Here is an 18,432-nt window from a genome sequence, read left to right on the forward strand (position 1 = left end):
CTTAATCAATAGAGAAAAATTATGCCTGCAAGGTTTGGGCTGAGAGGTATGTCAAATACTTTCAAATTATGCTATCCCAACCATTTTCTCTCTTAGCCAACAGCTAACAAAATAAAAATATAGCCAAAGTTTTTCTGTCCCTGCTAATAATAATAGACGATCTACATTTTCAAGAAGCTCTACATAGCTACATTACCTTTGCTTTTGTTCAACAACACACAATCTGTAAGTATAGTCGTACTACCCATTGGGAACAATGCTTCTTTAAGATAACAATAAAAATTAGCAATGACTTTTCTTCTTGGTTAGTCTGGCCAAGGAGGTTTAAAAAGAACTTAAACCTCCTTGGTCTGACCATGATAGATAAGTAGCTACATTTTTTTGCAATTAAGATCCTTGAATTTTGTGTCTTTCCGATAAAACACAGCCCATGAACAATACGGACATCCTTTTTTTAGAAGCCACATTATATATAATATATAAAATTTGCTTATAACTAATCTCGTTTTCATATTTTTCGGTATTTTTGTGTATATTTCGCGGAACGTAAATTAGATATGAAAATAGTCAAAAGATAAAGTCAGAGTTAAAATTTTTTTTCTCATATTGTTTTTGTTTCTGTTCTCCTCTAATCGCGCTGCTCATGGAGATACCTTCATGCGCTATCATTATGAGATATTTGTCCCTACAAGCGCTTCACTGGTACCATGCCTGTGCTTTATAAAGACCGCTTATGTCTAAATATTGGCTACTAATGTCTCTAAAGTTAGGAAAAGCTTTTGTTTAAAATAATCTAATATATGTTAAAAAAATAAGGATGTAATGTTTTAAGTAGACAGTTTTGTCAAAAATATAAACAAAAAATATATAGGAAATTTTTTTTTATAGTTTTAACTTTTTTATGAAATATTTTGTATAGAAAAACAACAATCTAAGTAATAAAGCAACTCCAAGTTCACGATAAATCAATTTCAATTTCGTCCACAGCATATGCAAAATCGTCCTCGCCCCTTAATCTTTTAAATTTTTGGCAATTTTTCATTCTCGTTACCCATAAATCTGTTTTTGAAAAATTGTGGTTGCTAATTTACGTTTTTACCTTTTCTATTCTTGAAAGAATAATTTATTGCTTCTTAATTCCAGAAAATCTCAGTTAAATTAAAGAGTCATGTAATTAATTAGGCTAATTAAGCTTTGTGTAAAGTAAAAAAAAAATTGTCACAACGATCCGCAGACAAGCAAACAAAAACAAGAAAAAAAAGGCAGCAACCTTTTTTTAGAACTGCCGCGAAATAAAAATATCAATACATTTTTTCTGTTTCGAAACCCTTTTTTTAATTTTGATTTTGAAAATAGCATGCAATAAAAACGAAACAAGTTTTTTCAAATTGACACGTGCCTAATAATGCAAGAATATGTGCCTAATTAATGCAAGAAAGCCCCTCACCACCTTCCCCGCTAAAAAACCTAAACCCCTTTTAACAAAAACAACAGAAAGAACTTTTTTGGTTGTACCCATTCTCATCTTCTCTTTGAGGAGTATATCTCAAGAAGCTCTGGAAACGAGAATGGGTTGTACATCTAATTAATAACTTGGTTTTTTTAAAAATAAGGAAAAATGTCTAAGAAAAAGTTCATGGGAGCGTCTTTAACTCCCACTTACTCCTGAAGTGTTTTTAAGACGAACACGAGTGGGATAAAATTATGATAAGTGATATCTCACACATTTCTTCATCGCTTAAAAACGCAGGTGGTCTACCGTCGCAATGGATTTTGGGATCGTTTAAATATTCACGCTATATTTAGGCCTTTTAATGTTATCACAGCACGATCCAATTTTTTTATTTGATATTTTTAGGGCATGGTAACAAAACGAAAATAAAAACAAACAATGAAGCAACAACGACAACAACAACAACAACAAAAACAAAAACAAAATTATGGATAAATTAGTGGGTTATATTAAAACGTGAAATATTAAAACGTGAAAGCAACAATAAAAATAATAAAGTAAATAATTTAAATAGACGCCTTCATCAAAATTTACAGATAAAGAACCATTGTTGCCAGCGCATTCAGTTTTCTGCTGGAAATTCCTGTGTTTGGATGTGTTTAAAAAACCTAAATTTCCTAATATAATTTATTTACAATATTTTAGCACTGTTTTCACTGCTACATTACATTATCTTTAGATGGCGCTTGGAACTACTTTGCAACAATCTGGAAAATTTGGATTTGTTTTATCCACACACTTGTTACCATGATACAATGTGCTGTCGTCAGCATTAAATCTAAAAATCAGAAGAAAAGTAACATACAGAAACTGAAGCAAAAATGCTGATCAAGCAATTTTAAATATTTAAACATTCAAATGCATTGGCGCATGAAGCTTAAAACTGATTAAGACGAAATCTTTATTTATAAAGACATTAACCCATTTCATCTTCAGCTCGATACATCAAGTCTATAAAAAAATCTTTTATATATAAGAATCATTGTTAAGAGCAAATTGAAGCCTAGGCTTCCAAGAATAAAAAGGCCAAAAAGTTTACAGGCTAGAGAATGTTATTTTCTATTACGAGCAAAATTAAATGGATATTTTTTAGCATGCCTTCCTAAAATGCGTTTGGTTCAAATATTCAACAGAGAAGTCAAACATAAACAGTACTCCTGAAGTTGTTTTTATTTTCGTTTCTCATGTCAACAAAAAAAAATATTTGCGCAATGTAAACACTCCTACTTCTGCTATTTTTGACACGTTTATTCAGACTTTCTCGAACGGTATTTTATCTCGCAATTTTTAAAATGATAGTATAATTGCAAATCAGTAATTAATTTTATAAACGCAATTAGAATTTTGAATCAAATCTATTGCACTGCACTTGATAAAAATATTTTTAAAAAATTTAAGCTGATGGAGATAGTGTTATTATTAACACTCTCCTACGGGGGTATTTTCCTTCAATAACTTTCTTCTTTGAGTCTGCGAAAAAAAGGAGAGTGTAGTGGTTACGATAAATTCCACTTTGGTAACAATTGAGATTTAATCGAAGTAATACTGTTTTGAAGGATAAACAGAATAGTCACTCTCTGTGGAAGGTTCAAAAAATTGAACAAGTTAGGTAAGAGATTATCTACACCTTTTTTATTTTAATTTCTATTTGTATTTAATATATAATATAGTTCATAGGTTACTTTTTTAACCTTTCGAGATTTTTTCCTCAAAAAATTATTGATTAGCCCTCTTAAAGATATCTTCAAAAACGATTCAATCAAATCAAGTCTGCGTATTTATTTTAACAGGAATTATAATATACTGGTTAAAAAACTTTAGTAATGTTATTTAGCACATATTAAACAACAAAATTTGGTTTCACTTCCCATAAAATGGTTGAAAAGTATTTTTCTACAACTTTCAAGAACGAGTAAGAACAGGTTTTTCTGATATCAGAGTGTTTCTATTATTACACAAAAATTACGAACGCTCGAATAACAACAAGAAACTAAAAATTGCTTCCGCAAGTGAAAGCGCATGCGCGGTCTTTCAATAATTTTTGATTTTTAAAATAGAAGTACAGTAAGGTGTAATCGTCTTCTTCCGTAACTTAATTTATTTTTATTTTTTAGACACAACATACTTGTGTAGTTACTATTCCACAATGGAAAAACAAGCCGCCATTTTGTTTGCACTGTTACTTTTTCTCTTCGTTAATGACGTCAGCAGCAAGTTAACTCAATCCAAATGTTTCCCGCTCGAAGTTCCAGCTGAAAAAATTCGAATTGCGGGATGCTTTGAACGCACCGTGAAAATGAACAAATGTATCGGTGCATGCCATTCTATCGATCTCTTACCTGAAAGTAGGAGCAGTCGATCTACAATGTGCAACTGCTGCCAACCGGCTGAGTTTGAAGACCTGGTTATTGATATCGGTTGTGCAACAGAAGAGGGAGTTACAAAAGTTAGTAAAGTGACTATTAAGAATCCTATACGGTGTAGCTGTACGCCGTGTAGAAAATCGAGTTCTCCATAAGCAATTTGGTGGAGATATTCTCTAATATCTTATCGCATGTGTTTTATAGACGACTTGAACCATCATCCATCCGCCCGTTTTTAAAAACAACGCCCATGGATATATACAACTATTTTAAAGACAGACGAAGATTCCTTTTAAAGATTTAATAATGTCAGGAGATGTGAAATGTTTATATTCAATGAATATGTTTGCAATTAAAGTAAAAAGAAAAAATAGAATGTTAAAATTTCTGTAGAACAGTATTAAATGGAAAAAAACGAAATTTACAATAATATTTGTAACGAAAACAGACAAATGTTTGAAAAACTTTTGAAAACAATGTTTTTTTCCTTCCCAACACGCCTCTTTGTATACGGACATTGTCCAGAGGGACACAAGAAGAGAAAGGGCAAATGAGGCATTGATAGCGCGTAGGTAAATATTGCGGCCTTTCTTTGTAACGAAAGTTAATTAGCTGAAAGTGAACATCCTTTTAATTAGAGCACTTCGACATATGACATATTCTGACATGTAACATTCCAGTCTAAAATGATCTAAATTAATAAAAGGTCAAAATAAATTAATTTGACTTTTTGCACAAAAGTCTATTGCAGAAAAGCTAGTTTCGATTTCGTAGGCCATAAAAAGGTTTTTCCTCGGGACAGAGGTTGTAATAAAAACCGAGGAAGAATCACCCCAGCGGTCACACCCCGGTCACGCTTTGTACCAAAGCCTGTAAGAGTCTTTCACTGCTACATTTTAGTCGATGTTGCTTGCAGCGGATTTAAAACAACGTCATGTCGGCATCTCAGCGACATTTGTGTGTCGGCTGAAAGGGTTTTCAAATTAAGAAAAGGCCTTGGGATGTACTGTAATCGAGGAAAACAAAGAAACAAACAAACATGACAGTGAAGGGTGGTTGTTTGTTTTGATACTATTTTGTCAGATTCCGCGTCATAAACAAAAATTATCTATTGGGAAATTTTTTTAACTTAAAAATATTTCTGCTCAAATTAATGTGAAGTACGATGTCATTAACTCGTCGCCATATTTGTTTACATTCTTAGACGTAAAAGTACTAGTCCCCAGACCCATTCTCGACGTCAGAGCTTAACCTTGAAATTAGTAGTACTACTTTCAAGGTTTTATTCTCAAAGAGCTCTGGGGACGAGAATGGCCCAGACCATATGAAATTCTATTGATTCAATTCCATGACCTAGCTTTAAAAATGTTGTAAAATGAAAACCTCGGAAAGAATTTAATCTCAACCCCTTTTTAGATTCACGTTTGGAAAAAATTAATAAACCTTGGGAAATTAAAAAAAAAATTGAGAGAAAAAATGAATTACAAATAGACTATCTTAAAGATTATCAAATTAATAAATCTAACGCTTGTTTCTTATGACACAATTGACATATATAGAAGTTTGTAATTAAAATGTAAGCGTTCCACACAATTAATCATAATTGTGATAATCGTGATATACCTTATTAGCGGTCGCAGTTAACAAAGTCATTAATAATTACTTTAATTGACATAGCCTGTCGTTAATCGTTTTTGTAAGGTAGTTTTGTCTGTTAACATAAAATGCTAAAGGAGCCTGGATCTGCCATACTGATGATCCTAATCTAATTCGATTAGAAATGACAGCCAACCATGGAAACCAATTTAAGTTTAAGTAGCTAAATAAATAAGTAAATCAAGCATTGTGCATTGTTCATTGTAAAATGCACTGTCATTCTGTTTTATCGTTCTTCCAATCATAACGTACGCGCCATCTCAAAATTATAATTTATCGGCACGCGCCATATTAAACATTGGCAATTTTGTTACCAGGACTTTTAAGTTTGTTTTTATAGGTTATTTGTTTCAGTACCTATACCGCTAGTTTTCAGGACTTCGTTGTTCTCTTAAACACTTTAGCTTTGTCACCTTAATAAAAGCTGTAATCTGTGTGGTCAGAATGATTCACTTCGAAAACATTCCCCTCTTTCCCCCTCTCCTCCGCCGGATAACTTTATTACCTTCTCCTCACAAGCGGGTAAAAATACAATAAATGCCGATGCGAGAAATACGTACGACGGGAATAAATCTGAGGACGATTTTTGGACGGCCTTGACGAACGAACTGCGTAAAATGGTTTCGTCGGAGCTTTCTTATGGTCCCCCGCAAAGCAAATAATTTGCCGACTGGCGAAAACTTGTGAATATTTAAACCGGTTAACGACTAGTTAGCATAGAATTTCTTGTACGCACGAAACACATTTCTTCGTCATGCCATTTTTTATGATTTGTTGATTTTATTTTAACAAACATTTGATTTAAATTTTTTTTTATACTTGATCTTATTTGTTTTCCAATTTTAAACTAAAACTCCTTAAACAAAGAGATATGAAAAAATAAAATTCAATTTTAAAGGAATTTCGAAGTTTAGAAAGACAGAGGAGGAAGGGGCGGAGAAAAATTTTATCCGCTAAAAATACCTGCTAAATGTGACAATTACCTCCGCCAGGCTGCCCTATTTATCTATATTTTGTCAGTTCTTGAAACAAACTGAACAGTGCCAAGCAAAAAAAGGACCCTCCTCCTTGTCTTCCTACTTTCCGTAATCATCCGAAAACTCATCATAAGTAATCACACGACAATTTTATCGATTATTTTTTCTCACCACATATATACCACACGCATTACTTTGTTTCTGAAAAGTTCTTTACCCGGACAGTTTAATCTGCTTACAAAAAACATTGATTGTGATGAGAAGCTGCGAGTGTTGTTCTTGTGAAAACAAAAAAGCCTATTACAATGACTAATATAAGCTAAAATTAGATTATAATTTGATGGTTCAGCAAATATTGTTAATAGTATTAAAATGACGTCACACCACAAAGTATAACAAACTTTCATCGTCACCCCTCAAATATGGAGTTATAATCTTAACGATCAAAGGTGACGTTAAGACAGCCTTTTTAAGGACAGTAGTTATCCTGCTTGATTTCTGAGAAAATATTTCCACGTCTGTGCTTTGTTGAATTTTCTTTATTGTATAAGGATCTAGGTCAGAAAAGAGTTGGAATAAGATCTCACAAAGTCTTTCTTTATTAATAGCCGTACTTGGTCTGTCTATTCAAAATGGCAGCCCCGCAGATTTATTTCGAACCCTCGTCTGAATAATTTCGTTACTTCACGTTAACAGGCGGACAAAATTCTCGAAATACGGATGCGGGAAATATGTACGACGTGCGAAAATCTGAGGACCGGCGAACCCGTGAATTATACCGCCGATTAACGATTAGTTCTTGTTAAACAAGAAGTGTAGTACAAGTAATGAAGGCTGTTTCCCACTTCATGAAAATTTTCTACAGATCAGAACCGAAAGATTTTTTTTGAGTATGCGAACTTAAAATGTGAATGGAAAAAAGTTTTTTTTTAGGTGGAATCGTCTTCCTGCAAACACATGCGCAACCTCTAGTGAGAAAATAGCATTTTTGTGGACAAATAACACAAGAAAAATCATTGCAAGAAATCCGGTTTCTCAATGCTTAGGCCGTAACAATGCCTACAGGCGAAAAAGAGTTACGATACCCCTGCGATATCTTGCCAGCGAGATTTTATACAGTAAACGGAGCTTACAGTTTTTCTTTCTTATATTGTGCAAATTGGGAAGCGACTGGGGAGGTGCGATGCCGTGAGATTTTCTTTCCGGTACTTCCGCACCTAAGTGCTTAAGCCTGCAAGGCCGACGATTTCCATGATAAGAGTTCCATAAGTTCCATGTGTGGCTTGTAATACATTTAATACAGGTAACGTAACAAAGGTTAGTTAAAGAAAGAGGAAATAGTTGTTAAGGACGTTGCTATGCACTTATTTTGACAGTTAGTTGCGAAAGTGCTAAATCTCAATTTGACGAAAAGTATTCTTTGTCGACCAATAAATTTTGTTTTAATAATTAGCAAAAACGAAGGATTATTTTTTTTTTTCTATTTTTATTATTATTATAAGGATTGGTGCATTTTGTTTCTCATGAAAGTATAAGGAAATACCAGGTGAAAAATACTAAATGTATATACATTGGAACAGTTCTTTATCAAACATTATCCCTTGAATGCGCTAGCAAAATTTTTAAATTTGGAAATGTTTTAAATTCTACTAAGCGTATATTCAGCCCGGGTTAAAAGAAAATTTACGGCAATTTCAGCCCGGAAAAAAAATGCGGTCATAATTTTAACACTGCTAACCCGGCTGGATCTTTTTCCATATAATCGCGATTTTCTTTGAGATACTCGAGTGAAATTCTGCTCCGCTAAATCTAAAGGTATTTTAGCCAAAAAATTCCCATGTAATTAATCCCTAAAAAGTTGATAAACAGACCACTTCAAGTTATGTACTGTAGGATGAGATGTTGTTTATTTTAGGCGATACGAAATGACTTCGTTTTGCATTTCCAAAAAAAACACAGAAGTTAGTCACAAATCCTAAAAATATTCATTACTTGTCTTGAATGTATTCATTACTTGTCCTGAATGTATTCATTACTTGTCTTGAATGTATTCATTACTTGTCCTGAATGTATTCCTTACTTGTCTTGAATGTATTCATTACTTGTCCTGAATGTATTCATTACTTGTCTTGAATGTATTCATTACTTGTCTTGAATGTATTCATTACTTGTCCTGAATGTATTCATTACTTGTCCTGAATGCATTCATTACTTGTCTTGAATGTATTCATTACTTGTCCTGAATGTATTCATTACTTGTCTTGAATGTATTCATTACTAGTTCTGAATGTATTCATTACTTGTCTTGAATGTATTCAATACTTGTCTTGAATGTATTCATTACTTGTCTTGAATGTATTCATTACTTGTCCTGAATGTATTCATTACTTGTCTTGAATGTATTCATTACTAGTTCTGAATGTATTCATTACTTGTCTTGAATGTATTCAATACTTGTCTTGAATGTATTCATTACTTGTCTTGAATGTATTCATTACTTGTCTTGAATGTATTCATTACTTGTCCTGAATGTATTCATTACTTGTCCTGAATGCATTCATTACTTGTCCAAAATGTATTCATTACTTGTCTTGAATGTATTCATTACTTGTCTTGAATGTATTCATTACTTGTCTTGAATGTATTCATTACTTGTCTTGAATGTATTCATTACTAGTCCTGAATGTATTCATTACTTGTCTTGAATGTATTCAATACTTGTCTTGAATGTATTCATTACTTGTCTTGAATGTATTCATTACTTGTCTTGAATGTATTCATTACTTGTCCTGAATGTATTCATTACTTGTCCTGAATGCATTCATTACTTGTCCAAAATGTATTCATTACTTGTCTTGAATGTATTCATTACTTGTCTTGAATGTATTCATTACTAGTCCTGAATGTATTCATTACTTGTCTTGAATGTATTCATTACTTGTCTTGAATGTATTCATTACTTGTCTTGAATGTATTCATTACTTGTCTTGAATGTATTCATTACTTGTCCAAAATGTATTCATTACTTGTCTTGAATGTATTCATTACTTGTCCAAAATGTATTCATTACTTGTCTTGAATGTATTCATTACTAGTCCTGAATGTATTCATTACTTGTCTTGAATGTATTCATTACTTGTCTTGAATGTATTCATTACTTGTCCTGAATGTATTCATTACTTGTCCTGAATGCATTCATTACTTGTCTTGAATGTATTCATTACTTGTCTTGAATGTATTCATTACTTGTCTTAAATGTATTCATTACTTGTCTTGATTCTATTCATTACTTGTCCTAAATGTATTCATTACTTGTCTTGAGTGTATTCATTACTTGTCTTAAATGTATTTAATACTTGTTCTGAATGTATTCATTACTTATCCTGAATGTATTCATTACTTGTCCTGACTGTATTCATTACTTATCCTGGATGTTTTAATATTTTCATAACGTAAACACTGAAAAAAGAATGGAAAACAGTGTGTCCAAAATCACTTTAAGAATAACAGTATTCTTGATACGATCTCTTGCGAAGGAAAATATGATTTTGACAAAATAGCCAACAACATCATTGATAAATGGCGTTAGGAGAATAAAACGCAATATCTTCGTGTACAATTTTGTGGTTAGTTTATTCTTTTAAAGTTCGCATTTGCGAACAATACCAAGAAGATGATGCAATAAATAAAAAAATTACAACCAGTTTTTTTGGGGGTATTAAAAGTATGGAAATCCTTCAAAGATCACTTAATGTACACTAGCGTAACACAACAAAAAACATGTTGGAACTATTCCAACATTCTGTGGTATAAACTGAAAAAACAATAATAGCTTCAATTGATTGGTTTATTTACACGTACGAAATTTATTTTCACACAACGTGGTTTTGCTCTCCTTGAGAAATGTTATGTAAAGCTTCTTCTGTTCTTTGCGAATCGGAAAAAAATTTTTTGAGGAAAATTAGATGATTTTGATGTGCTGTTGCCAAAGAAATTTGGCTCTTTTTTGCTAAAGCCTTTAAGAAATGAACAAAAAGCGTCAAACAAAGAAAACGATTCACTTTTGTTGTTTTTAAATAATAAATTAAATTTAGGCAGATATCAACTTTGCTCTTTTTTATTCTGCTAAGTTAGAGAAACTCGTTCGAGAAATCTGTTTTTTTTCCCGCGTGAAACCTGAAATGAAAGAGGTTGATATAGATGGTTTTTTGTGGGGAATTTTTTTCTATTTTTATAATTTCCATAGCAAAAATGATTTTAAGTACCGTTGTCACACTTCGTTGTGGTCAAATGACTAATAATGGCGTGTAAGCTGCTCTTTCAATCCCGTTCTTGCTGAAATCAATTTTTTACCCACACTGTAGGGAAACCTCTGGGCTTTTTTGAAACTTTGATCGTCCTAGGACTATATTTGTTTATATACAGAAGGACACCTAATACGTAAAAAATTAACAAACAGGATGGTACATTTTTACAAACTATTACCCAATCAATTGTACTCTATGACGTATACCACACTAAGAACTAAATAACCACCCAATCGCGTGATAGTGGCTAAAATTTTAGTGTTATTCAGTGTTATTATTACGCGAGAAGGCTAATTTAGCTGCAAGAAAATTAAAAAAATTACCAAGTAAAGCTTCCACCTGGAATAGGCTTTTATGTGGTATCAAGTTGTTTCGATCAATTTTGTTTTTAAAATTTGTATTCTCTAGCAGATTCGCAGTAGCTAATTCATAAGTTTCTCCGCGCCTCAGCATTACAAAAGGACGGCCCCGGAACCATTTACTCCACAGTGCAAAAGTAATCAGATTTTAAGGTATAGCCTTTTTCAAAATGGTAACCGATATAGCATGCTCTGCGCTAAAAGGATTCAAGGCAAAAAGGAAAGGATTAAATAAGTCAAATAGAGATCTGTCCAGTCAGCAAAACTTCTACCACTAAGTGTTTGAGTGTACTTTTGATAGTTAATACACTAAAAATAACTTTTCCAATTATAAATCTCAAGTGTTTTTCTTCAAGAAGTGTTTCTAATATAGAAGAATGACCTACAGCATACTGATTGTACTTTAGTATCTTCCAGATTTTTCCGTTGTAAAAAATTAAATAATCAACAGATAGAAAAATGTAACTACTAAACGCTCTGTTCTGAATGTCAGAAATGACATTTTCCAAAAATTGTCTTAAACTTGTTTTAGCAACCATCTATCGTCGTTGGATTGGCTGTCTGTATTATTATGTATTATAAAATCTTAATGTATTTTTTGCGAGAAGTGTTCTGACCTAATTGCGATTGGAATGTTAAATGAATCTCAAACATGCTAAAAATAATGGCAAAATTTTCTTGTTTATTACATTTTCAAATTTTCTGTTAAATTTGTTGAGCTCAAGCAAAGCAGTAATAAAACAGTAGTAAAGATATATCACTAAATTTGAAGTTGAATCGTTCAATTTTTACAACAGTTACGTTTTCATGTGCAACGCTAACAAAAAAAGTTTCTGTTAAAAGTGGTAATATCAGGAATGTCTCTTACCATGCAACTACACCCTTTATTGTCAGCTGAAAATATTTTATTTTATTTTCACAAATATTTGCGCATTTTTTGTCCGAGTGATAAATAACTGTTGAATAAGGCGAATAAGCAGGCTCTTCACCAACTTCTGCTTTTTTACATTACTGCCAGAGGAACGTACATCGTTGCCGCCACTTGTTCTCTTGGTACATCCAGCTTGCAGTGAATCAATCATTCAATATCTAGCAAGATGAAAGATTATATTTTTATGCTTCAGAGACAGCAAAATTCTGCAAGCTTATCATTATAACCAGATGCCATAAACTACCTTTGTTAACAGTAAAATGAATGTAGAGTAGACTAAGATTAAGTTGCGATACATTTTAATAAACTACTCAGATAGTAGAACATATTTCGCCATATCCGTAGTTACATTTGACAAAAATTACAAGTAAGTTGAGAAAAAAAGACAAAACTTTGTAACTAAGGCTACCGGTTGACCTACAGTACTAGTAGTAGAGTGATGAAGGGAAATGCAAATCATTACGGAAGGAAACAGATGCTGAATGAGGTATGGTCAACATAAAACATTAAACCGACTCTATCAATTTATCCCAGAGTATGATAGTTGGGTTGATGTTCTAATCCTATTTGCAAGGGGTTAGTTAATTATTGATATAGACAACGCCGATATTGGCATCGAAATTTCTGATTTTCTGATTTAATTTATGTTGTTGCGAAAGTCTTCAACTAGGGAATTCAGAGGTAAAAAGACAAATAATTTCTCATCAATTCCAGAAACTGGATGGCATGGTGCTTCAAAAGTAGCAGAAATATAAGATTGACCTGGTATGTTTGCTCAAAAACTATAATTTGGTTTTAAGAATGGAATGATTAAATTCCGATAAGTTTACGCAGCATATGGAAAGACAATTTCGAGATTGACTTCTGCCATCAAGAAAGTCAAATTATATCAAGCTGTCCTTCCTAAAGATTGTGGTTATTTTTTAAGTTAGTGCATCGAAATATTTTGATGCCAGCAAATCATTTGCACATATTGTTATTTATACAAAATATAGACGAACATATGGTTTGCATTCGTGTCTATTGATGTTCGAATGGCCTTGTCCCTGTTAAGATGTCACAACCTCTAGCTGAACACATACTCTGGTAAACACATTTCTGCGTGAAACAGTTAAAAGATTATTGTGTGAACCTTACTAACAGTTGACGCTCGAAATCTCGAACTTTCGCTTTGTCGAACTATTTTCCGACCTCTTATGGTCATTTTATCACGTTATCTCGATCTATTTCCCGATTTTTCGAGCAAAAACATTCGATTTTATAAAAAGATCGACAGATACGAAAAAAAGACTTTCAAATGTGTACCATTTGAGGTTTTTGAAATCTTCCTCATTTCAAAAATGGCTACCAAGTGGAAGCTCGTGGTAAAAATGTTGGTTGAAATATGATATGAACTTTCGTAAACAAGTACGGATATTTCACTATCGCGAACTTTAAAGCCCCTCGACGCTCGATATCTTGACTATCCTTTATTTCGGGCTTTCGATATTTTTAAACTTTTTTCCTGAGAGTTTTGATATTTAGCGTGAACTATATATAATTTACAGCCAGCCAAATCGCACTGCATTGGCAAACAACGAAAATATAACATTGAAATAGTGGTCAAAACTGAGTGACAAAAATTTACTGTATTATCAATACATTCAAATAAAATTTGATTGAATGTATCTCTTATCGTAAATTATCAGACTATAGTACAAAAAAAGAGACTACCATCAAGGGTTACAACTGGGTGACGTTGAATCATTAAGAACCCTTCTTTGAAAATAGAGCAAGCGGTTAATAAAAAAGAATAGTCATTTGATCTGGAGCCAAATAAATTTCGTTTCAAGATATTTTGCGCATTGTGGAATCAGTTATTAAATGTGTATATAACTTTAAACTGAGAAAAAAAACAGATGTTGGCGTCAGAACTTCCAGAACATCCTGTAAATTTGTGTAACTGCTGAAAAATTAAGAAAGAGTAAAATGTAATTCCTTAAAAAAGCATCTTTTGAGTTGGAGTGAGATATGAAATATATTTTAAAACTTCCCTACATCAAAAACAAGCACTTAAAAACTGTCGGTATAAACTGCAGGTATCTAGAACAAAAATGAAAGGGAAAATACTATACGATAAGTGTTTGTTAAATTCCAAATTTTGTCAGATTTTCTTATTCTGTTAAATTCCAAACTCGTTAATCTTAAAGAAAGAAAATCAAATAGTAAAATCGATAAATGCAATGAAATTGACATTTGTTGTCATTGCACACAAAGAGGTTATTATTAAATATATGGTATGTCTTGTTGAAGAGTACATCATGAACGAAAGGTTGAAGGTACGTGGAATAGCTATGTGAAATCACGAAAGCATAATTGTTTAACAAAATTGCTTAAGCGGAAATTATGAATGAAACCAATAATTAACTATAAGCTCTTAAAGCGTTTTTCACATTTTAAATAGATTGTTTGATAAATCAGTTAATACTAGTCGTTAGCCCGTGGAAAATCCACGGGTTCGCCCGTCCTTTTTATACCGCATTGCGTGCTTCTCGCTACTGCACAGCTAAGCTACCATTTTGCGTGACAGACAGACAGACAAACAGACAGACAGACGTATATGGGCATCATAATATAGATTTGGTAGAAATAACAAAAGTATGAAAGATATCAAAAAACAACCAAACTATCTATGATTCTTGGTCAAGCAGAGTGATTTAAGTTGATGATATTGACTTGAAAGAATATTTATCTAAAAATTTAAAATCATCACAAACGTGTTTTTCAGACAGTCGAAAGAAAATGGTCAGTCTGAACCCTGCATCATTTATTCTTTGTGTCCAAAACTTAGAAACCTACGCCAAGAAACAGAACAGACCATCAAAGATGACAACACGTGTAATTTTGAAACTGCCTTCACACTTCTCTACACTTATTGCCTACTTCACTTTAAAAGTTTTTCTGGCAGGCAAATTAGCGAAATTTAGGGAATAAAACGTTTAAGCTCGGTTGTATAACTTTCAAATTGGCTTAAACCTAAATCTCTGACAAATCTATAGCAACTCAAATATAAGCATTACAATCGTAGAAACAGACTTTTGAGCTAAATACTTTTTTCTGCAAATGAAATTATAAACAGTAATTTTTCGCCTATGGTAACGTTGTGTATGTATCTTCAATCTACATTCAAACACGGTTACAGCGGCTTCAAAACTGTGCTCCTGGATACGTTCTTGGTCGTCACGCCAAGCTTCCTGAAGTATTGTCCCTTAATTGGTTGCCAATTCGAGAAAACATTGATTTCTATGTCGTTAAACTGGTGTATCGTGCGCTCAACGACGAGCTTTGGCCAGTTTACCTCAAACTGAAAATAATTAGCCACACGAGAACATTACGATCTAATGCTGAAGGTCCAATGATCGATCACACTAATGACTCGAAAACCTTCCAAAGTCAAGCGAAGATATTTAATAAACTTCCTTCGGCGGTCAGACAAATAAAAAAGAAAAATAGTTTTTATTCAAAAGCAAAGCAATTTTATAGGGACAAAGCTCTTGCTCGTGCATTATCAGTTTGATTCTAACCTCTTTCTTTTTGATTTTATTTTGCCAATCTTGTTTGATTTCTTTTTCAATGTTTCATTCTATTCCAGGTTTCAATATCACGCTCTTCATTCTACCGTAATGCAATTTTTAAGCCAGTTTCTATGTACTCTTCAATTCTGATTTTATCCGTTTTAAACTAATATTTATTGATAATTTATCTAAAGTGTATGTACTTATTCTTTTTATTTCTTTATTTGATTTTAGGACGAAGAACCATTGTATAATATGGAAGAAAAAAATGGCTACCACACGTCACAGCCATCTCGGATATTACGTAGTTGAATAAAATAAAAACCTTCAAACTTTATAACATCAGCAAAATATAACACTACAAGTATTTTTTATTTTTCCAAACAATTATACAATATCATTTCTTCTTGCTCTCATTTTTCTTCGACGGTTTTTCTTTTTCGATTGGTTGCCATGGTAAAGGATCGCGACGGAAAAATGGCCACGGTGGTAGAACAATCTAAAATATATCGAGTATAATACAATGAGAGGTAAAAATAGGGAATATATTGAGTGTGTCATGTCCGATTGTCAAGAAATCGTGGTGACTCTCTTGGGATCACATCAAATCTATTTTATAGTTTGTGTAACATTTTCCATACACATATTTTTCATACACATATACAACAAATTAAAGACTTACTAAGCAGGAGAGAGCAAAACCACCGAGTACAATGTAAACTGTGGCTGATAATTGTTGAATTGTAAATCCCCAAATAAAACCAACAATCTAAAATCATAAATGATAGAGATATTAGGAATATTTGTTAAGAAACGAATAAGTAAAGTTACAGAGATATTCAGTAGCTATGTGTAGCAAATATGTTGTTTGAGAAGTCCCAGAAACAGAATAGTCCAGATATCTACAGTTGATAACAAAATATCGGAAATAAAAAACATAACAGCAAAATATAAAACCACCAGTTACTCACTCCGAACAGCGTGATAATAACTTGGTAAATCCTTTCAGCTTTGCGTTGTCCCTCATAATCCTAAAAACAATTAGGATATTTAAATTTATTTTTACATTGCACGAAGGGAACAAAAACATAAACAAAACATACACAGGCATTTAACCAGGTACGATTTGGCTTTTATAGTTTTCAAACACAATGAGGTAAGTTTTAAATTTCATGCAATCACTTTTCGATGCTTTATATAATTGACAAGAAAAGTTGCACTTTGTACAAATATTTGAAAGTCAGGAACTGCAATAAAGAGCCGTTATTACGTTTTTTAGGACCACTCCATCATCAAGAAGAAGGGGTTGTTAAAAAATGCCTTATCCTTATAATTTTGAGGGAGTTCGAAGTCATTAACAAATTATATATATATTATTTCTTTAGTAAAATTGAAATACAGGGTTCGAATTAAATATTAATTAATCTACGAAAAAATTTTTGCCCACAAAGTTTATGTTTTAGCTGCATATTTGCAAACAAAGTTTCTTTAAGCTCCATATGATTTAATTTTTATGATTTTTCATCAATATTTTTGCGTTCAGCCTTTGTGATTTACGTTGGCAGTCAGCAATTGTCGGATTGAATGCTGACATGTTAAGAAAGCAGCCAAATAAATATTACGTTGTCAAGAAATTGTCAACATGAACAAATTTGAATTACAAATACTATTTTTAGAACACAATTTGACGTTTTTTAAGTTCCATATGATCACATTTTGATGATTTGAGACCAAAATACATAAGGAAAGGAATGATAGCATATATACGTACCATGTGTGTTTCAATACTGCTAATGTAATCATATGGTCCTTTTATAAAAGGGAGGCCTAGAAGAACATTTTTGACTGTTTCCATTTTACTTATATGTTGTCTAAAAAAATAAAGTTAGGGTAATACATATCAAACAAATTAGATGTATATAAATATAGGTAGATTGTTAAAGTGTTTAGGACTTTTATTCCACTATTTTTTTGTAAAAAAATGTTTTTTTTTAAAAAATAGCCACGAATTTAGGTAGGTGACAGAAACCAGACTGCTACTGTATGAAAAAACTGTAGCATTGTGGAACGAAAATAACAGAAAAGCGAAGAAAAAGGCTGAATGCAGAAAAAAAAATAGTGAAAAGGCACTAAAACTTCCAAAAAGAAAACTATTAATCATGGGAACTGGGCTTATGGACGATGGACAAAAAAATTATTTATCAAAACTGATGCTGTATCAAAATGATGCGTCTGCGATAAAAGGCTTAAGAAGAAGGTAATAGAAGACCAAAAGGAAAGTGGACAGAAGGAATAGTATATATATGGAGACGGAAAAAATTGGAAAAAAAGATTAGGATTAAATTTGACAATCTGAAACCAATGACGAATACAGAAAGGGAGAGCCAGGTCATGGAAAAGATATAGCAAGAAATGGAGAGAACAGGAGAAGTGATGAAAAAGATAAGACATCAGAAAAATAAAAAGTTAGGAAAACATTATACATCAGAGACATGGGCCTAGAAGAAGCAAGTAATACCATAAAGAAGATGATGGAAATCAGGAATAACATCAGAAAAAACAGACAGTTAGAAATGAAAAAAACAACAGAAAACATCATTGAATGTCCAAATGAATGTTGCTAAAAGAAACAGAAAAATGGAAAAAAATAACATCGACTAATGAATAGAACTAAAGACAGTTTCTCATGTTAATTGTTGTTCCCAAGACTTGGTAGTTTTCTCGTCCACCTTACCCGATGTGTCAGGTTAATAAATTTTTTTCTCCATGTGA

The 18,432-nt window shown here is 32.4% G+C and overlaps 2 protein-coding genes across 2 annotated transcripts; one reads left to right on the top strand and one right to left on the bottom strand.

Annotated features, from left to right (window-relative positions):
- Positions 1 to 3,028: 3,028 nt before the first annotated feature.
- LOC130641235 (bursicon-like) lies at positions 3,029 to 4,608 on the top strand. The gene is made up of 2 exons (XM_057447954.1): positions 3,029 to 3,122; positions 3,628 to 4,608. The coding sequence occupies exon 2, from the start codon at positions 3,660 to 3,662 to the stop codon at positions 4,029 to 4,031; it is 372 nt and encodes a 123-aa protein (XP_057303937.1). The 5' UTR covers positions 3,029 to 3,122; positions 3,628 to 3,659; the 3' UTR covers positions 4,032 to 4,608.
- An 11,405-nt stretch (positions 4,609 to 16,013) lies between these two features.
- LOC130641236 (signal peptidase complex subunit 1-like) lies at positions 16,014 to 17,563 on the bottom strand. Its single transcript, XM_057447955.1, has 4 exons — positions 17,432 to 17,563; positions 16,632 to 16,691; positions 16,343 to 16,429; positions 16,014 to 16,159 (listed from the first exon to the last, which is right to left on the bottom strand). Exons 1-4 carry the CDS (start codon positions 17,513 to 17,515, stop codon positions 16,058 to 16,060), a joined length of 333 nt encoding a protein of 110 aa, XP_057303938.1. The 5' UTR covers positions 17,516 to 17,563; the 3' UTR covers positions 16,014 to 16,057.
- Between the last annotated feature and the right edge of the window lie 869 nt (positions 17,564 to 18,432).

The sequence above is a fragment of the Hydractinia symbiolongicarpus genome, chromosome 4 (genome assembly GCF_029227915.1).
Source record: "Hydractinia symbiolongicarpus strain clone_291-10 chromosome 4, HSymV2.1, whole genome shotgun sequence".
Taxonomy (NCBI): Eukaryota; Metazoa; Cnidaria; class Hydrozoa; order Anthoathecata; family Hydractiniidae; genus Hydractinia; species Hydractinia symbiolongicarpus.

Bases quoted from the DNA above. Each gene is read 5' to 3' on its own strand.
- LOC130641235 (XM_057447954.1), top strand. From the start codon at position 3,660: ATGGAAAAACAAGCCGCCATTTTGTTTGCACTGTTACTTTTTCTCTTC.
- LOC130641236 (XM_057447955.1), bottom strand. From the start codon at position 17,515: ATGGAAACAGTCAAAAATGTTCTTCTAGGCCTCCCTTTTATAAAAGGA. The intron at 16,692-17,431 runs GTACGTATATAT...AATTGTTTTTAG, and splicing joins GCAGTATTGAAACACACATG to GATTATGAGGGACAACGCAA. The intron at 16,160-16,342 runs GTAAGTCTTTAA...GATATATTTTAG, and splicing joins GTTTTGCTCTCTCCTGCTTA to ATTGTTCTACCACCGTGGCC.